This window comes from Podarcis tiliguerta (assembly GCF_965153285.1).
Source record: "Podarcis tiliguerta genome assembly, chromosome: 18".
Classification (NCBI taxonomy): Eukaryota; Metazoa; Chordata; class Lepidosauria; order Squamata; family Lacertidae; genus Podarcis; species Podarcis tiliguerta.
Window position 1 is genome coordinate 10,594,429 of NC_139551.1, and position 19,513 is coordinate 10,613,941.

General features: G+C 48.9%; 1 protein-coding gene across 1 annotated transcript in view; it reads right to left on the reverse strand.

The window, feature by feature from the left end:
- Positions 1 to 530: 530 nt before the first annotated feature.
- Positions 531 to 19,513, reverse strand: part of MUC16 (mucin 16, cell surface associated) — a 51,096-nt gene continuing 32,113 nt past the window's right edge. Inside the window, exons 65-79 of the mRNA XM_083421315.1 lie at positions 19,366 to 19,433; positions 18,021 to 18,193; positions 15,706 to 15,732; positions 15,468 to 15,613; positions 14,109 to 14,176; positions 13,175 to 13,347; positions 11,443 to 11,579; positions 10,228 to 10,295; positions 9,221 to 9,375; positions 7,521 to 7,684; positions 5,663 to 5,730; positions 5,349 to 5,521; positions 4,383 to 4,421; positions 4,102 to 4,181; positions 531 to 2,015 (exon numbers count right to left, since the gene is read on the reverse strand). Of these exons, the coding sequence (XP_083277441.1) occupies positions 1,917 to 2,015; positions 4,102 to 4,181; positions 4,383 to 4,421; positions 5,349 to 5,521; positions 5,663 to 5,730; positions 7,521 to 7,684; positions 9,221 to 9,375; positions 10,228 to 10,295; positions 11,443 to 11,579; positions 13,175 to 13,347; positions 14,109 to 14,176; positions 15,468 to 15,613; positions 15,706 to 15,732; positions 18,021 to 18,193; positions 19,366 to 19,433 (1,638 nt within the window). The 3' untranslated portion in view covers positions 531 to 1,916. The remainder of the gene's footprint in view (positions 2,016 to 4,101; positions 4,182 to 4,382; positions 4,422 to 5,348; positions 5,522 to 5,662; positions 5,731 to 7,520; positions 7,685 to 9,220; positions 9,376 to 10,227; positions 10,296 to 11,442; positions 11,580 to 13,174; positions 13,348 to 14,108; positions 14,177 to 15,467; positions 15,614 to 15,705; positions 15,733 to 18,020; positions 18,194 to 19,365; positions 19,434 to 19,513) is intronic.

The window sequence follows — 19,513 nt, forward strand, 5'->3', positions numbered from 1 at the left end:
TTAAGGCAAATAAAGGTAAAGGTAAAGGTACCCCTGCCTGTACGGGCCAGCCTTGACAGACTCTAGGGTTGTGCGCCCATCTCACTCAAAGAGGCCAAGGGCCAGCGCTGTCCGAAGACACTTCCGGGTCACGTGGCCAGCGTGACATCGCTGCTCTGGCGAGCCAGAGCCACACACGGAAACGCCGTTTACCTTCCCGCTAGTAAGCTGTCCCTATTTATCTACTTGCACCCGGGAGTGCTTTCGAACTGCTAGGTTGGCAGGCGCTGGGACCGAACAACGGGAGCGCACCCCGCCGCGGGGATTCGAACCGCCGACCTTTCGATCGGCAAGCCCTAGGCGCTGAGGCTTTAACCCACAGCGCCACCTGCGTCCCTTAAGGCAAATAAATGTATGTTATTAGGACCCGACTCTCACGTCATGAGCTGCATTGTGGCATAATGGATGTATGATTACCGCCGGGTTTCACTTGCTTGTAGGACAGCTTTAGATTCCAGATATGCTTATACACAAACACACGCCATCTCAAGTTCGTTTTTCAGCTTGCTGTTTATTGATTGGCTTGTAAGAAATCGAGAACGTTTTTAAATATTGAGATCTTTTAGAAAACAAAGAACAATCATCATATCAATCGCTGACATACGAATATATATTATTTTGGAATCTGGTTCTCTCCTAAACCACAGCCCCAGTTGGTTTTTTTTGGGTGTTTGTGTAATTATCCTTCCAGTGTAGCAAACTTCATCACCTCTCCAAAAAGAGCATCCCCTCCTTAAATAGAAAAACCATCCCTGCCGACAATCACTAAATATTGCTGTTTTGTTTTAGGTAAAACAGGGCAAGAGACCTCCAGCTCGTGTGTCCCCCACCCTTAGGACTCTTTCCGGGGCCACAGCTTTCTTGTCAGGCCAGATCCTCCACCAACCTTCTTCCACCCCACCTTCCATTTGATAATGCCTCCTACTGGCCTGGACGGAGGATGGAAAGAGGAGTGGCCGGACACAGAAACCTCTGGTCTTCGTTCCAGCGGCGTGTAGCCTACCACACATAGGTAATTAGCATAGGCCCGCCTACTTTTTGCTCCCGGCTCTGCCCTCCAACAGTATGTGGCCCTCGGAAGATCCCCCAAGAGGGGGGCCGGCCCCTGAGCTGAAAGAGATCTCCCAGTCCCCAAGCTAAACAGAACTCGTTTTTGCAAGCAGATACAATATCTGCTGAGGGATGATAGTCCTGAAAATGCCGAGAAATGTCTTTTTTATGTTTTATGAGTTTAATATGTCTAGATTATGAATGTTTTATGGATGGTTTTTGAAAAAACGATTCTACTGTCTAAGGTATGCCAATAAAGGCTGAAAAGCAAAATTCTAAGGGAATCTAAAGTGCAATACAGTCTGAACTTCCTTCGACGCCTCTGGACATTTCAGAGAACGTGGGGAGGGGGGAGAAAGACTTGACACTGATCTGCATCCCAGGCAGAATCCGTCTACAAATAGTTAAATAATCTCTGGCTACATATATATATTAAAATTACATTCCAAAGTCCACCGTGCGTTAATAAATAAATTGGAACGGAGCTTCCCCACTCAGTTCTGAATCCGGCAGTCTTCAGGGTCGCCGAGGTCAATGTCCAAAATATCTCATAGAGCATGCTCAATAGTCACAGAATCATAGGGCTGGAAGGGACCACGAGGGTCATCTAGTCCAACCCCGCGCAATACAGGAACCATCTCTCTCTCTCTCTGGTCCAAGACAAGCTAGTGTTGATTGGTTGTGATTCACTTCTTAATCTAGACGTCTGTTCCAGCTGTGCCAAAACAGTTGTTTGCTGTGGACGGTGGGAGCAGTGTGCGAAAGGAGATCCCCCCACTCCCACCTCGTGGGGCGCAGGGAGTCAAGGCCGCAAAAGGGTCTGCACATCATCGCGCTTTCCTCATGTCCAAGTGCGGGAAGTAGAGACCCAAGATGTCCTGCTGCACCTGATACTTCCCGGCTTTCTTCCGCAGACAGAAAACAACCTGGTTGGTGCAGAAAGAACAGAAGGGAGAGAAAAAGAACACTGGTCATACAAGTCTGTGTGCCGACAATGCTCCCCTTCCTGTCCTGCGCCAGCAGATGGACCACAAGCTGAAGATGAGCCAACCGTGTGATGCAGCAGCAAAAGAAGCAAATGCTATTCTAGGCTGCATACGGGACAGCCTCTCCTGGTCTGCCCCGCGGAGGACCTTAAGGTCAACAAATGACAACACTTTGGAAGTCCCAAGGCCCAAGGTGGTTAGACTGGCCTCAACTAGGGCCAGGGCCTTTTCAGTACTGGCCCCGACTTGATAGAACGCTCTGTCCCAAGAGACTAGGGCCCTGCGGGACTTGACATCTTCCCACAGGGCCTGCAAGACAGAGCTGTTCTGCCTGGCCTTTGGCTTGGACTGAACCTTATGTTTCCCTCCCCTTATGGTCTTGATCTATGGGCTACTTTTACTTCAGCCTCAGAGTCTTTACTGCTCCCTGTCTCAGCCTCTTCCCGCTCACTAAACCCTGTTGCTCAATCAGCATCCGGCACATCTTCCCAATCTTCTCCCTCTGACCTCTCCTCGGTGCCCCACCACCAACCCCCAGGCTCTGAGCCTTCCTCCTCTGGGGTTTCTCTTGGGGGTTCCTCAACTGGCACCTCCCACCACTCCTCTTCGTCTAGCCAGTTTCTTACAGATGCTTGCTGTGGCTGCATAGCGGCAACTGTGCCCCTGAAGGACCAGGTGTGCAGCCTGGGAGTCATTTTGGACTCACAGCTGTCCATGGAGGCGCAGGTCAATTCTGTGTCCAGGGCAGCTCCATCTAGTACGCAGGCTGAGACCCTACCTGCCCGTCGACTGTCTCGCCAGAGTGGGACATGATCTGGTTATCTCCCGCTTGGACTACTGCAATGCGCTCTCCGTGGGGCTACCTTTGAAGGTGACTTGGGAAACTACAACTAATCCAGAATGCGACAGCCAGACTGGTGACTGGGAGCGGCCGCCGGGACCACATAACACTGGTCCTAAAAGATCTACACTGGCTCCCAATACGTTTCCGAGCACCATTCAAACCATTCCACCTGGCTACGACAGACAGAGAGGTGAGGCAGAAAGGCCCCCTCCATTGGTCTGGCTGGGACAAACTGTTCCACCTGGCTGTGTCAGAGGGACGTCCATCAGCCTGGCTTGCAGGGGCAATTCAATATGGCTGCATCTGAGGGCAAGGCGAGATAGCGAGGTCCCCTAGAATCATAGAGTTGGAAGAGACCACGAGGGCCATCGAGTCCAACCCCCTGCCAAGCAGGAAACACCATCAGAGCACTCCTGACATATGGTTGTCAAGCCTCTGCTTAAAGACCTCCAAAGAAGGAGACTCCACCACACTCCTTGGCAGCAAATTCCACTGTCAAACAGCTCTTACTGTCAGGAAGTTCTTCCAAATGTTTAGGTGGAATCTTCTCTCTTGCAGTTTGGGTCCATTGCTCCGTGTCCGCTTCTCTGGAGCAGCAGAAAACAACCTTTCTCCCTCCTCTAGGTGACATCCTTTTATATATTTGAACATGGCTATCATATCACCCCTTGACCTCCTCTTCTCCAGGCTAAACATGCCCAGCTCCCTTAGCCGTTCCTCATAAGGCATCGTTTCCAGGCCTTTGACCATTTTGGTTGCCCTCCTCTGGACACGTTCCAGTTTCTCAGTGTCCTTCTTGAACTGTGGTGCCCAGAACTGGACACAGTACTCCAGGTGAGGTCTGACCAGAGCAGAATACAGTGGCACTATTACTTCCCTTGATCTAGATGCTATACTCCTATATCTAGATGCTAAACTCCCTCCACCAGCCTGGCTGAAATTAAATGCCGTTTGGGTCCTCCCCTCCCAAAACAACCTCCATCAGCACACCAGGGCATTTCCCAGTGCAAAAAATATATATATACTTGCACAAGTAGTTCACCCACAGCATTCTCCAGCCCCCACATTTCCCCCACATTAGGTGCAACTGGTGTCAGAAGTGGGAAACCTCGACCATGCCCCCGCCCCCAAAATGCATAAGCTTCCTTTCCCCTCTGTCTTGAATGCAGAGGATGAACATACCAGGAAGCAGATGAGGAAGAGGAGGAGGAAGCCCAGGAGAGCAGACAGACATATCAGGATGATGGCCCAGAAAGGTAACCCTGGAAAGACAAAAAAAAAAAGAGTATTAAATGTCGGCAGGCTTTGACCCATGGCATTGTGGAGAATGAAAATGGCGGGCAGCTTCTGAGGCTGGGGCATTTGAGGAAATCCGATGGCCGGTGGAAGAATTGAAAGAGGGGACCCACCCACCAGAAACCGGGACCCCTCCAACCTTGAATCAATGCTGAAGCATCACTAACCTCCTTGGTGGGGCACTGGGGTCACTGTTGAAGGATAACCTGCAAATAAATATAGGATAAACATAACAGCGTGAAATGAACCCAAGAGCAGAATCGAGCCAAAAGGGCCCCATCTAATGTATTGCTTCTGGGGGCAGACAAGTATGGCGGACTCCCTGGTCCTGAGTGGGGTAACTCTGGGTGTTGTGTCTGGAGGTCCTGGGCTGCCCAGAGGACAAGACTCCCCTCTCAGCCTCGCTGATGGGGTCCAAAGAAGGCAGAGCACCTGCTTGGCTGAAGGAGTTGCTGGAAAGAGCCATCTTAGGGACTCCACTCCAGATTTGTGTAGGCTTTCCTCCTTTGCCTTTTCTTCTCCCAAAGAGGTTCCCTCAAGGCAGCAGAGGTTGAGGACCAGAGTTTTCCTTCTCCTAGATAGGAGATGTGTCCCATCTGCTCCTCACTTCCTTCTATAGCACATGCAGAGACCACCTTCTTGACCATTGGACCCACGCTTGGTCTCGTCCACCCTGTCTGCTGTAGTCTGTTTCCGCATGCAGGGAAAGTCCCTAACTCCCCAAGGGATTGGGACCCATCAGCTCCCCTCGCCTGGTTTAGCCGGCCAGTTGAAGCCCTTCTTGGATTGTAGCCGCTGTTGCTTCATGACAGCTTCCAGGAGCCACAGGTGAGAGTTTGGGTGCAGGTAGGGACCAAAGGTAGACCAACGACTGCAAAAGGAGCATGGTATGTCCCCCACCAGAGGTAACACACAAACACCAGTGCCTTTAGCACCCCATAGACCCCAGCCTTGGAGGCAATTATGCTTCTGGCTTCTAATCGCTGGAAGCCATGGCAGGGGAGAGTGACTCTTGAGCCACAGTGAGGACGCTAGACTAGATGACCCATTGGCCTAATCCTGCAGGCCCTTCTGACTTTCCCCTGGAAGCTTCTGCCCTTGTCCAGGATCTCTGGCACCCACTGCACTCTTACCGCTGACCAGCAGACTTCGGTTGTCCAGTGTGTACATCCCCAACGCTGTGGCATTGCCCGTCCAGTTCCTAAATGCATCGTACACCAGAGCTCGGTCGAACGTCCTTATGGACGAATCCATCGTGAATGTGCAGGCGGCACCGACCGCCGTCTCGGTCTGCAGGTCAGTCGGTCTATGCAAAAATTAAAACACAGCCAAATGTTGGTCAACCGCCATGACTGATGTCTCTGAAGCAGGGATGTTGGAGTCTCCCGATGGCAGCGGAGATTACTGACCCTCACTTAGTCTGCCTTCGAACCACACAAACACACACCTGAAGCTCTCAACAGAGCACTGCACAAACTCCCTCTTCAGGCTGCTGCGCTGGTATAACTGGTGGAGCTGTTTGGAGGAAGAAGGGGAGAACAGGATCGATACGAGACAATACGATAATCTTTATTGTCATTGTCCCATACAGAACAATTGAAAAATCTACATTAGACATTCAAAAACCAACAAGCCTGCTATCCCAGCTGTCCCACCCTGGTTAACCCACTAAAAACTCTGGTACCCCATAATTAAATACAATATACTCCCACAGAGACTACCTTACACTGTGTTTAAAATCAAAATCGCATTTGGATAAAAACTGTTTCTCAGGTTGCTAGTCCTAGTCTTTATAACCCTGGACCTTCTTCCAGAAGGCAGAAGCTGAAAGAGATCATTTCCGGGGTGCGCACTATCCTGCGCTATCTCTGGAAGCACAGGGTGAACGTAGCCAGAGAGAGAGGTGCAATTCGGGCCCCTCTTTGAGTCATATCGCATTGGCATGGCCTGTGCCATTGTTACACGGGTTTTAAGGTGCGCGCACACACATAGCAGGCGCCCCCCACCCCACAGAAAACCAACCCTTCACCCTTCAGCTATTTAATATTCCCTGGAAATAATAGCCACTTTATTTGAATGTATTTAGTTCACATAGCAGAACAAGAACCTTTTTAGTCGAGCGGCATAATGTGCATTGCCAGAAACTAGGGCAAGGCAAGGACTGCGCCCCCTAACCTCACTAGGGGCATCGTGAGGCAACGGGTAGACTTTGCTTGCTGTGCCCCCGTGGTAGCCGCTCCTCATGGAGGCTGGCTGCCCTCTCGGCTCGGGGGGAGACCAGGGTTCGAATCCCTGCTCGGCTGTGGAGCTCACTGAGTCACCTTTCAGGCCCACCAACCTCACATAAGCTACACTGAGCACCTCAGAGAAACAGGAGATATATAAACAAAATAAATACAGCATTTGAGATGATTTTAAAAATTGTCCATGGACAAACTTAATGATATTTGGAATTCATTTTTATAAATACCATTTTTGAATAAGGTATAAGGTAAAGGTAAAGGGACCCCTGACCGTTAAGTCCAGTCGCGGGCGACTCTGAGGTTGCGGTGCTCATCTCGCTTTATTGGCCGAGGGAGCCGGCGTACAGCTTCTGGGTCATGTGGCCAGCATGACTAAGCCACTTCTGGCGAACCAGAGCAGCGCACGGAAACGCTGTTTACCTTCCTGCCGGAGTGGTACCTATTTATCTACTTGCACTTGGACGTGTTTTCAAACTGCTAGGTGGGCAGGAGCAGGGACCGAACAATGGGAGCTCACCCCGTGGCGGGGATTCAAACCGCCAACCTTCTGATCAGCAACACAGCGCCACCCGCATACCGATTAAGGTATGGTTAACTGCAATAACAATTTCCTCTTTTTTGTAATATGCACAATATATTTTTTTTCTGTTTCATTTCCCACATAGGTGTTACTTCTTGTGTCTTATAATTACCCTGTGCAGTTTTAATTTTGTACTCTGCATTTTCCAATAAAGAGTATAAAACAAAACATGATTTGAGATGATTTTAATTCTAACTCTTTTAAAATATTTGGATCGGCTCTTAGAATGCTTTCGCTTTGTTTCTTAAACTTCACACTTGGGAACTTTGGGGAGGAAAGGCAGGAGATAGAAGTTTGAGAAATAACAATACATATAAATATTTCCAGCCGGACCAAAACATTTGAGGAGGGAGAGAAAGAAGGCTGGTCAGGGCCAAGCCTGAAGGGAGTCCCGGGGGCCTGGCAAAGTCCTCTGTAGGGCCTCAGCCAAAGTCCAGGAGTGAGGCCTGGACTCTTCTTAGCGTCTCTCCTGAGCCGTTTACCTCGCTCTCAAGACTCATTTTGGTCTTCCAGTAGACATCCGTGTCGGGATCTGCCATTTCCCCTGCGTACGGCAAGTTGGTGACGGTGAAATTGACCGCAAAGTTCTTCATCTGGAGTTGGGGCGGCGGAGCGGCAGTGGCGGACTCAATGGCCGATTCGGGAGCTGGGGAGGAAGGAAGAATCCTAAAAATTCAAAGAAATACCCCTTCGGCCACCGTCCCCTTGGTTCCCAGTGCTCCCAGCTGATATTATTTAAAAGAGTGGTTTGCATGACCTAAAGGTAAAGGTAAAGGGACCCCTGACCACTAGGTCCAGTCGTGACCGACTCTGGGGTTGCGAAGCTCATCTCGCTTTATTGGCTGAGGAAGCCGGCATACAACTTCTGGGTCATGTGGCCAGCATGACTAAGCCGCTTCTGGCGAACCAGAGCAGCGCACGGAAACGCCGTTTACCTTCCCGCCAGAGCAGTACCTATTTATCTGCTTGCATTTTAACATGCCATTGCCCAGGAGGGGCGCAAAGTGTGCGGTTTCTCTGCCACTCAAGGTGCAAAGCCCTTCTTTTGCACCCTGTGGAACATAAATGCTCAGAATTTTCAAAAGACTGGGCAACGGCCAGCCGGCAGCGACTCCCGAGCCTCCCCCAATCAGTCAAAACAAAGGAGGAAGGGGGCAGGAGATCGGGGGAGGCTCGGGAGTCACAGGCGGGTGGCGTGCCATTCCCCAGTTTTTTAAAAACTCTGCACATTTATGTTTCACAGGGTGCAAAAGAAGGGCTTTGCCCCTTTATACAATACGCTTGTGTGCTTGGGCCCAGGGTCCTTTGCCTCATCATCCCCACTACTGACTCCCTGTCGCTACTCAGCTTCAAAATATTAATAATTTAAAAAATGTCCCCGGATTCATTGAAAAAAATCTGGCAACCATAGTTTTAGGGTTAGTTCCTAAACTGGGAGATTTAGCAGATGCTAGCTCAAGGGCTTTGCACATGCTCTAGAGCCTCATTAATATTAAAAAACACACCCCTTGCCCTTAAATTGCTAATTTACATGAACATGGGACATATGTAAAGGGGGGGCACTTATCAGGAAGTAGATATGAAATGGGCGTTTAGGGAAGTCTGTTAGCTGCAAGTTCTCAACCTACAGGAATTGTAAGGAGGAAAGGAGGGGGAGAGCAGGGGACGGAAAAGCTTTAAAGCAGGGGTAGGCAACCTAAGGCCCAGGTGCTGGATCCGGCCCAATCGCCTTCTAAATCCAGCCTGCAGACAGTCCGGGAATCAGTGTATTTTTACATGAGTAGAATGTGTGCTTTTATTTAAAATGCATCTCTGGGTTATTTGTGGGGCATAGGAATTTGTTCATTCCCCCCGAAAAAATATAGTCCGGCCCCCCAAAAGGTCTGAGGGACAGTGGACCGGCCCCCTGCTGAAAAAGTTTGCTGACCCCTGATTTAAAGAGCAAGGGGAAAGTTTTCCCCCTTGCAGCAGTTTCTTTCTCTGTACTGAAAGTGTTGCCCTCTGTTTTACTCAGCTGATTAAAAAGAGTATTTTTCCTGGATCTCCCGAGTCTGTTGGCTTTCATTGATCAACTGAGCCAAAGGCTGCCCTGGTCCAAATCGTGGACCCAACAGAACCACGCGTGTTTTACTTGTCACAACCGGTGACCTTTCCTGATTTATGCTGAAGGGTGTTTCTGTACCTCGCACAGTCACGCCCTTGAGCTGGAACTGCTTTCCCAGCCACAGAGACGTGGCATTCCTCGTCTCCTGCTGAAACGTCTCTCGGACGACCTCTTGGCTGGTGTTTGTTGCCGGGTCAAAGTAGCACTTGCAGTCGACCACGATGGAGCCGTGCCTGAGAATTGCAATGGGCAGAGGAAGAGTCAGGGGCAAGAGGACACCCCAGACAAAAACAAACCCAACCCCAAGAGGCAGGCAATCCCTCTGAACAACATGGTTCATTCAAAAAACCAGCCTGATCCCACAAGGTTCTCCTGATGTTCTTATCTGTGACTCCCATCTCCCATTAGGCCAACATGCAAAGGATGATGGGGGCTGGAGTCCCTCAACAGGCAAGGGATCATGGGAGTTGGAGTCCCTCAACAGGCAAGGGATGATGGGAGTTGGAGTCCCTCAACACGCAAGGGATGATGGGAGTTGGAGTCCCTCAACACGCAAGGGATGATGGGAGTTGGAACATCTCAACAGGCAAGGGATGATGGGAGTTGGAGCACCTCAACAGGCAAGGGATGATGGGGGCTGGAGTCCCTCAACAGGCAAGGGATGATGGGAGTTGGAGTCCCTCAACACGCAAGGGATGATGGGAGTTGGAACATCTCAACAGGCAAGGGATGATGGGAGTTGGAGCCCCTCAGCATGCAAGGGATGATGGGAGTTGGAGCCCTTCAACATGCAAGGGATGATGGGAGTTAGAGCCCCTCAACAGGCAAGGGATGATGGCAGTTTGAGCACCTCAACAGACAAGGGATGATGGGAGTTGGAGCACCTCAACATGCAAGGGATGATGGGAGTTGGAGTCCCTCAACATGCCAGGAATGATGGGAGTTGGAGTCCCTCAACATGCAAGGGATGATGGGGTTTGGAGCCCCTCAACATAAAGAAGTCCGAAGATTCCTTATCTCTGATTCAGGCAGGTGTCTCAGGAGCCTAGACAACTGCTTACACTTTCCTTCCTATCAGTACTGACCTCAGTCCAGTTACTTTGCAAATGTTGAATCCGTTTCGGATGGCACTCCGGAGGAAGAGTTGATTTAACTGGAATGGGTGGAACAAACTGAAATTAGGAACTGTTGGGATGATGATGATGATTATTATTATTACTGCATTTGCATCCTTCGAGGAGGTGGCTAATACGGTTTCCCTCCGCCTCGCTTAACCCTCACAACAACCCTACCAGGTAGGTTGGGCTGAGAGCGAGCGACTAGCCCACAAGGACACCCACTGAGCACCATGGATTGGTGTGAATTCGAACCCTGGGCCCTGAGGTCCTAACCCGACACTCTAACCACTGTACCACGCTGCCTCTGTGCATTGCAAAGCATGAGAAAAACCACGCAGTCTCACTGTTTAACATAGAGGGTCTTTCCCAGCCCTACCTAGAGATGCTGTGGGGTGGAATCTGGGACGTTCCCCATACAAAGCAGACGCCCTACAATTGAGCTATGGGGCTCCTCTACAAATAATGGAAGGCGCTTGTATAGGGCTGCCATATTTCAAAAAGTGAAAATCCAGACACAAAGGTTGGTCTTTTTTTGGCAAAGCTGTTGAGTTTGTTGTTGTTGAGCTATTCTTAAGGAAATTTGACATAGGTTGCCACATGTATGTATGGTAAAATAAAAATAGGAATGGGAAGGGATCTCAGTGCTGCATTTTATCTGCACAGACTGCTGTGAGGGTTTCAGAATTTGGGTTTGATCCAGCTGCTGTTCTTAGGGACAGCTTTACAAAGGGATTAGACAAAACAGGCTTTGTCATTCTTCTTCCTTAAACTCCAGAACGGCAGAAGAAAGGTCCGAGGATGGTCAATTAAAAATTTAACACGGATAATAACACTATATCAATTTAGATTGCAATGAACGGGCCTCTATTACATTTGTATTTTGTGTGTGTGTGTGTGTGTGTGTGTGTGTGTGTGTATTACACATCTTTGGTCCCCCCCTCACTTCTCTTTCCCCCCTTTCTATCACTTCATTTCTTTACTACTACTACTAATAATTTTTTATTTTATTTATACCCCGCCCTCCCCAGCCAAGGCCGGGCTCAGAGCGGCTTACTACTGAAATTATTTCAATATAAATATAACACATAGAAAATGAGGACACTGAAGGAAGTGCGTGAGACCCTTTCCTCAAGGCTCCTGTGCCCTCTAGGGTCTGGTGAGTCCCAGCGCACAGATCCTGACCTCGTGGGCGATGGCAGACTTCACACGCTGGTATTCTGGAGACGACGGGTCCGTGTGGGTCAAGTTCTGGTTGACGACCGTGAAGCCGAGCTCATAGCCAACTCCTTCCTCCCCTCCTCTGAGGACTGGCGGGTATCCTGCAAGGAATTGGAAGGAGCAGGTGGTGAACAGGTGTGTAGGAAATGGTGTCCTTATTTTATAGTGATGGTCCTGAATTTACCTCCCTTTAAAGGCATGGTGTGAATGTAGTCGCCCTCAGAGGAGGACTGAATTAGGCCCTGCCCAGTAGAAACGGTTTTTTGAATATTCAGAAATAAATTGTAAACAGATAAGAACATTGGCAGGATTATTGTATAAATAGTACTGTATAATGAATAAATGGGTCAATTAAGTTAATTTGGAATATGCAAAAAATATTTTTAAAAAAATTAAGGAACCGCAGAAAGAGAGGGAAGGAAGTCGAGTTTTGAAATGTTAAAATGGTTGTAAAATTATTGAAATGTACAAAACCGAGAATCGGGTTTTTTTAAAAAAGAATTAGGCCCTCCTTGTTCCACACCCTCCTTGGGTGTTTCAAACTCAGATCCGGCCTCTTGCTTGCCTGGACGAAGGCTAGAGAGGGCTGTGTGTGTGTGTGTGTGTGTGTGTGTAGAAACTAGCCTATTCTCTACAAAGCTTACATTTTATAGAATTGTAGTGTTGCAGGAATTTATGTATAGGTTGGGGGTGGGTTGCCCCTCCAGCAAATATCATGCACATGCAGCCCACTACCAAAACCAGCACCATCACTTTTGTGACTTTTGTGATTTGTCCCCACAAAACACTTCATCACAGTTTCTTCCTATCTATTCAAAGGGCCTTTGCTGCACAATACCAAATGTAAGAATTCACTGATAAATGTCTCTATGTACTGGCTCACTGGGAAAACTTCGGAAATTCATACAGACATGTGAGCTCAGCTACTGAGCAGCCCCTCTGCCTGAGGGATAATTCCTTACATCCTGATACCTGAGTGCCAGACAGGTAGCCATGCCAGAAAGAACAAACCCAGATGAAGACAAAAGGGTGGGATTAACTTGGCTGGGAAACAGGGAAATGTAAATATCTTCTTTTGTTACACTTGATGGGTGTTTGGTGGAGGGCAAGGGGAACCATGGGGCAGGGTCCAGGGTGCTCAGATTCCTGCCACCAGACCTCCCCTTTCATGATGTAACCATGAAGTATTAGGGATGTAGTTTGGGGGGGGGTGTAACATGGGGATTAGCAGCTAATAAAAGTTTGGGGGCTCTTTTGTTTGGGGCGTCCGTCTTGTTCCACCTTGTGGCAGGTGGGAGTCCTGTCACCACAGTCTTCAATCAAGACCAAGCCTACTGGCTTCTGTTTTGCTCTGGTATTCCTGGCTGGTGTCCTTGTTTTTTGTCCAGAGGAGCCCTCAGATTTCTCTGTTAACAGTAGAGTTGGAAGGGACCCCTGGGGGTCATCTAGTCCAACCTGCTGCAATGTAAGAATCTCAACTAAAGGAATCTCATTTACCACCCATTGCCCCGCCCACTTTTGCACCTGGTCCCGCCCACCCCTGGCATGCGGCCCTCGGAAGGTAACTCAGGCCCTCAGGCTGGGACAGGAGCAAACCCATTGAGATGAATGGGCACCATGATGAATGGCTTAAGCCTGTCTACTTCAATGGGTCTTGGGTTCTTCCCATCCAGCCTCTGGCCCCCAACTGGCTTACCATTCACAGACAGGCTGTCCTTCTCCAGGCTGTAGTGGCCGAGCCTCGTGCCGTCCCTCGTCAGGTTGCTGATCTCCCGGTGAAGCCTCACGTGGTCAAAGGGGGCAGGGAGAAGGTCTTCCCAGTAGCTGCAGACAGTGTCCACCGCCACACCATGCCTGGCTTGTGGAGCCCTAAGGAAAGGCAAATGCGCATTATAAAGGTAAAGGTAAAGGGACCCCTGACCATTAGGTCCAGTTGTGGCCGACTCTGGGGTTGCGGCGCTCATCTCGCTTTATTGGCTGAGGGAGCTGGCGTACAGCTTCCGGGTCATGTGGCCAGCAGGACTAAGCCACTTTGGCGAACCAGAGCAGCACACAGAAACGCCGTTTACCTTCCCGCCAGAGCAGTACCTATTTATCTACTTGCACTTTGACGTGCTTTCGAACTGCTAGGTTGGCAGGAGCAGGGACTGAGCAACGGGAGCTCACCCCGTTGCAGGGATTCGAACCGCCGACCTTCTGATCGGCAAGTCCTAGGCTCTGTGGTTTAACCCACAGCGCCATCTGCGTCCCTTGCACATTATAGAATTGTATAAATCTGAGGGGGTACTTCAGGGGTCATCTAGCCCAACCCCCTGCAATGAAAGGGGGTCCTCTGCTCCAGAGCAGCAGAAAACAAGCTTTCTCCATCTTCCCTGCGACAGCCCTCCAGATATTTGGAGATGTTTCCTCTTTTCCAGGCTAAACCTACCCAGCTCCTTCAACCGTTCCTCATACGGCTTGGTTTCCAGACCCTGTCAATGGGGTGGGGGGTGGGTTTGGGGCTCAAAATGGGTATATGGAACATCCACGCTCAACAGCAGTCTACCTCGGGAGGCCTGCCAGGGGAATTGGCTGGAATTGGAAAGCCCAGCTGTTGCCCACCCTCTTAGCTGCCCATCCCAGCCTCTTACCGAAATCTCTCCACTCGGCAGTACGCAAAGGCCGGGCCAACGTGTGTCTTCTTGAGAAGAGGCTCCATCTGAAGGGGGGAAAGGAAAGAAAAATATTGGCAGAGCCCGTCACCTGCAGATCAGTTGCTTTGAAAGCTTTGCCGGAAAGGCAGAATGATCTGCGGAGGGGGCACTGTTAACCGTGCCACCTAATGAGCGATCGCCAAAGAAGAAGAAGAAGATTCTGCATTTGTAAGAAATTGATCTTTCAGCACATGGTGGAACCTAAACTTTGGAACTGCCTGCCACTTGACATTGGGCAGGAACCTTCCCTGTACTCTTTGCTGCACTTGCTAAAGACCTTTTTTTTATTAGGCTCAGAAATTTAGAATGCTGATGAGTTTTTAGGTTGCTGCTGGTTTTGTTTGTTACTATTTTTCTGAATGTTTTACAGTGGTACCTCGGGTTACATACGCTTCAGGTTACATACGCTTCAGGTTACAGACTCCGCCAACCCAGAAATAGTACCTCGGGTTAAGAACTTTGCTTCAGGATGAGAACAGAAATTGCATGGCGGCAGTGGAAGGCCCCATTAGCTAAAGTGGTGCTTCAGGTTAAGAACAGTTTCAGGTTAAAAACAGACCACCGGAACGAATTAAGTACTTAACCCGAGGTACCACTGTAATTGTTTTTACTATTACTGTTTTATTATTTTTGTAAAGCGCTTTGAGGTCTCCTATGATCAAGTGGTATATAGATTTTTGCAAAATAAATAAATGCATGCATATGTCATTTATTTATTTTATAAAATCTGTGCACTGCTTGATTGCACAAAAGCAAAACAACGGCCTCAAAGCTGATTACAAAAAAAGGGTAAAGCAATAAAAATACACATAAGAAAAAGGAACAGCCATAATTTAAGGCTTTCAAGAAATTAAAATGACAATAGGCTAAAAACAGATAACTCAGAATGAAATTCTGGAACCAAAGTTCTTTTTTGTGTGCAGCCTGAGCACAAAAAGTTTTAAAACTAGCTCAAGATGAACTAGCCAGATGTTTAATCATAGAATCATAGAATCATAGAATCATAGAATCATAGAGTTGGAAGAGACCAGAGTTTAGCTGAGAATCAATCACAGTCAGTCCATCAATTGGACTTTAGAGCCAGTTGGCAAATAGACATTCCATTTTGGCAACTATAACCTTGGTTTAAGGAACCACTTGGCGTCTAGCTTATATTATCGGAGTTTCTAGCACTGGAGGCAGTCTTCAAGGGCAAGCCCCACATCTAATGCAAGGCAGTAGTCTAACCAGGAAGTCTCCAGGACTGGGCTACTTGCGCTGCAGGTGGCGCACACAAGTGGGGGATATGAAACGTACGTAGAAGTTCAGGGCTTTCTCCGTGGCGTTGAACTTGCGAGAACCAGGGGTCCCCATGTCATTCATGTAGGGGATGCTGGACGAGGTGTAGTTGACCGTGAAATTCCGCAAAGTTGGCATCTTGGCAGGGGTCGCGGCGGGGAGATCTGGAAGGAGGAGAAGCAATGTGAATTTCAAGGCGGGAGTCGTTTCGATCGGAGAGTTTTCCGTTTGCATGGCGGCACTTTGGAATACTTACAGGGAATGCTGCGCAGGTCGCTGTAACCTGGAAAGGAAAGACAGTGAAGAAACTAAGTTTTCTGCTCAAAAACAAGACCCCCCCTTAATAAAAAATAAAGGCTTCCAGGCAGAGTCTGCTTTGTCACTAACTGCAGATGAGCTCCTGCCTCCACGTAGAATTGTGCATTTCCCCCGCAGAATTAATGCTTAAAATTAATATCTTTTATATATGGATGGTGCAGTAAGAAATCACCCTCTGTGTGTTCCCAAAAAACAGTTACAGAGGACATTGTTCACTGCATTACGCAGCCTCCTCTATTCAAAGGTTCCCGTGAAATATATCCATCTATATAGTCTATATAAAAAAAGGGACCCGGGTGGCGCTGTGGGTAAAAGCCTCAGCGCCTAGGGCTTGCCGATCGAAAGGTCGGCGGTTCGAATCCCCGCGGCGGGGTGCGCTCCTGTTGCTCGGTCCCAGCGCCTGCCAACCTAGCAGTTCGAAAGCACGTCAAAGTGCAAGTAGATAAATAGGGACAGCTTACCGTATTTTTCGCTCTGTAGGACACACCCGACCATAGGACGCACCTTGTTTTAGAGGGGGAGAACAAGGAAAAAAAACCTCCCCCTCTCAGCTCAGTGCCCCTTCAGCGAAGCGACAGGAGAAACGGAGCCCCTTCCATTTCTCCTCCCGCTTCGCTGAAGGGGTGCTGCGCTGCTCTCCCTCTCTGCTGAAGCCAGGAGAGTCTTGCTCTCCCGGCTTCAGCAAAAGGAACCCGAAGTCTCCGGAGTGCAGCGGGACCTCCTGCTGTGCTCCGGAGGCTCCAGGCTTCAGCGAAAGCAACGCGAAGCCTCCCTCTGCGCTTCGAAGGCTTCGTGTTGCTATCCGCTGAAGCCAAGGAGCCTGCATTCGCTCCATAGGACACGCACACATTTCCCCTTAATTTTTGGAGATGAAAAAGTACGTCCTATAGAGCAAAAAATACGGTACTAGCGGGAAGGTAAACGCCGTTCCGTGTGCTGCTCTGGTGCCGGTTCGCCGCAGCAGCTTTGTCACGCTGGCCACGTGACCCGGAAGTGTCTTCGGACAGCGCTGGCTCCCGGCCTCTTAAGTGAGATGAGCGCACAACCCTAGAGTCTGTCAAGACTGGCCCGTACGGGCAGGGGTACCTTTACCTTTTATATAGTCTATAGAATATAGAATATATGGGGGGGGATCTTGCATCAAGTGAGTTTGCATGCTTTCCTGCTCTCGGATGAGGGAAATTATGGACTCCTGAGGGTTCATTTGCCTCGCCTGCCAAATGGGTGGCTCAGCTGGGATGGCCTTTTGTTATGCTTAGGGCTTATAGCTAAACAAACAATACTGCTACTCCTGCCCCTTCATGAGGACTTCATGATAGCCATGCTATCTAAAAAAAAACCCCAGAGATGTATTCAGGGTCCGTCTTGAAGCCTGCTGACTGGGGAAGTTTGTTGTGTGTGAAGCCAGGTGTTCTCTCTCTGCTGACCCAGAAGACTCCTCACCTGGAGTCACCTGCCTGGAGGTGGTTGGTAGCTAATGGATTGAGGTTGAATCCTGACAAGACAGAAGTACTGTTCTGGGGGGATGACAAGAGTTTTGGCAGGTGTGGGGGACTCTCTGGTCCTCTATGGGGTGACTGTGACCCTAAAGGACCAGGTGTGCAGCCTGGGAGTCATTTTGGACTCCCAGCTGTCCATGGAAGCGCAGGTCAGTTCTGTGTCCAGGGCTCCATCTGAGATCCTCCCTGCCTGTGCATTGTCTCGCCAGGGTGGTCCATGCTCTGGTTATCTCCTGCTTAGACTACTGCAACTTTGAAGGTGACCCAGAAACTACAGCTAATCCAGAATGTGGCAGTTAGACTGGTGACTGGGAGTGGCCACCGAGACCGGTCCTGAAAGACCTACACTGGCTCCCAGTATGCTTTTGAGCACAATTCAAAGTGTTGGCGCTGACCTTGAAAGCCCTCAACGGCCTCGGCCCTGTAGACCTGAAGGAGCGTCTCCACCCCCATCGTTCTGCTCAGACACTGAGGTCCAGCGCCGAGGGCCTTGTGGCAGTTCCCTTCCTGAGAGAAGCGAGGTTATGTGGAACCAGGGAGAGGGCCTTCTCGGTGGTGGCACCGGCCCTGTGGAACGCCCTCCCAGCAGATGTCAAGGAAATAAAAAAACTATATAACTTTTAGAAGACATCTGAAGGCAGCCCTGTGGAGTTTTTAATGTTTGACGCTTCATTGTGTTTTTATATCTGTTGAAAGCCTCCCAGAGTGGCGGGCTATAAATATTATTATTATTATTATTTTATTAAAAATGCACCATTGACGTAGAGGCTGTCCTTGTCTAGAGTGTAGGGCCCCATCTTGGTGAAGCCATTGGTCATATTTATCAGCTCCCGGTACACTTTCACTCGGTCGAATTGTGGCGCCATCGCATCTCGCCGGTAGCTGCAGACTGTGTCCACCGCAGTTGCCGTCCCACCATCCGAAGACCTGCAAGATCAGAGGCGCAATGGTCAGTCCCTAAGCAGGCAGGGGTTGAGCACTTTTCCGGCCCGGGGGCCGCATTGCAGGGGCCGCGTGCCAGAGGCAGAAATGGGCAGGGCAATTGTTGTACCGCTGGCCAAAGTCACAGAATCCTCTGCAGGCAAGTAAAGGGCAAGATCAGCAGTCCAGGGCATATCTCTAGCCTGGTGAAAATCAGTCAGCTGGGGAGTGAAGTGAGGGGTGTGGCCTAGGGAGAGGGGTGTGGCCTAGGGAGAGGGGGTGTGGCCTAGGGAGAGGGGGTGTGGCCTAGGGAGAGTTGCCAAGGGCCAGATAGCAAAAGATCTGGAGGGCCAGGCCTGTGGTTCTCAAATCCAACCATTGATTGCCTTATATTCTTTTTCCTTTTCCTTTATTTCATTTTGGTGCACCACCCTTTTCTCTGACTGAACAGGAATTTCTTTTCCTGCATCACAGGGGGTTGGCCTAGATTACCCTTGGGGTCCCTTCCAAATCTACAATTATTATTTTCCCCCAGTTTATCTTTAGTAATTCTTATTGCTGTTCAAAAAATTTAACAAATTAATCTGAATTTAATATTTAAAAGTTGCTTTCCCACCCTTCCATCACGTGTGCCTTGTTCTTCCTATCTTGCTGCATTATAAAACATATTTTAATCTACTCGTCTCTTTATTATTTAAAACAATTTATCATTTTAACATTATTATTTTTTAAGGCTTCATCTCATCATTTTCCATTGTGTATATTTCAATCCCTGCCCTTCCTTTTATCAACATATATATGTGTGTGTTTTATTATCATCTCTATTGTTTTTCTCCTCTGTTTCCTTTCTTCCTTTGTCTTCCTCTCTTTTATTTGCTGTTTCTCTCTCTTTCTTTTTTTATGATTTCATTTGTTCTAGATGTACCTTTTACTGTTTTGCGAAAAATTTAATAAACATTTCTGAAAAACAACAACAATAACAACCCTATAACATATTTTCCAAAAAAACCAACAGAATTACTCTTTGCTTTGCTAAACCAACTTAACAATTCTACGACCCTCGGCTAAAGGTTGCAGGACACTGGTATTGAAATTCATTGGAATGGAAATACTGGCAACATTCGGGTTCAAATCAATAATAGCCACATGGAAGATTCCGGAATGTTGAGACGTCTTACCGTAGAGCCGTAACGTTGCATCCAGAATAGGCGTCCCCAACGCTGCTTTTCCTCAACATTTGGCCCAGCTAAAGGCAGAAAAGAATCTCATATTAGCCCGACTCTGGATAAGGAATTATTAAATTCTGACTCTGGGTTGCCTGGCATC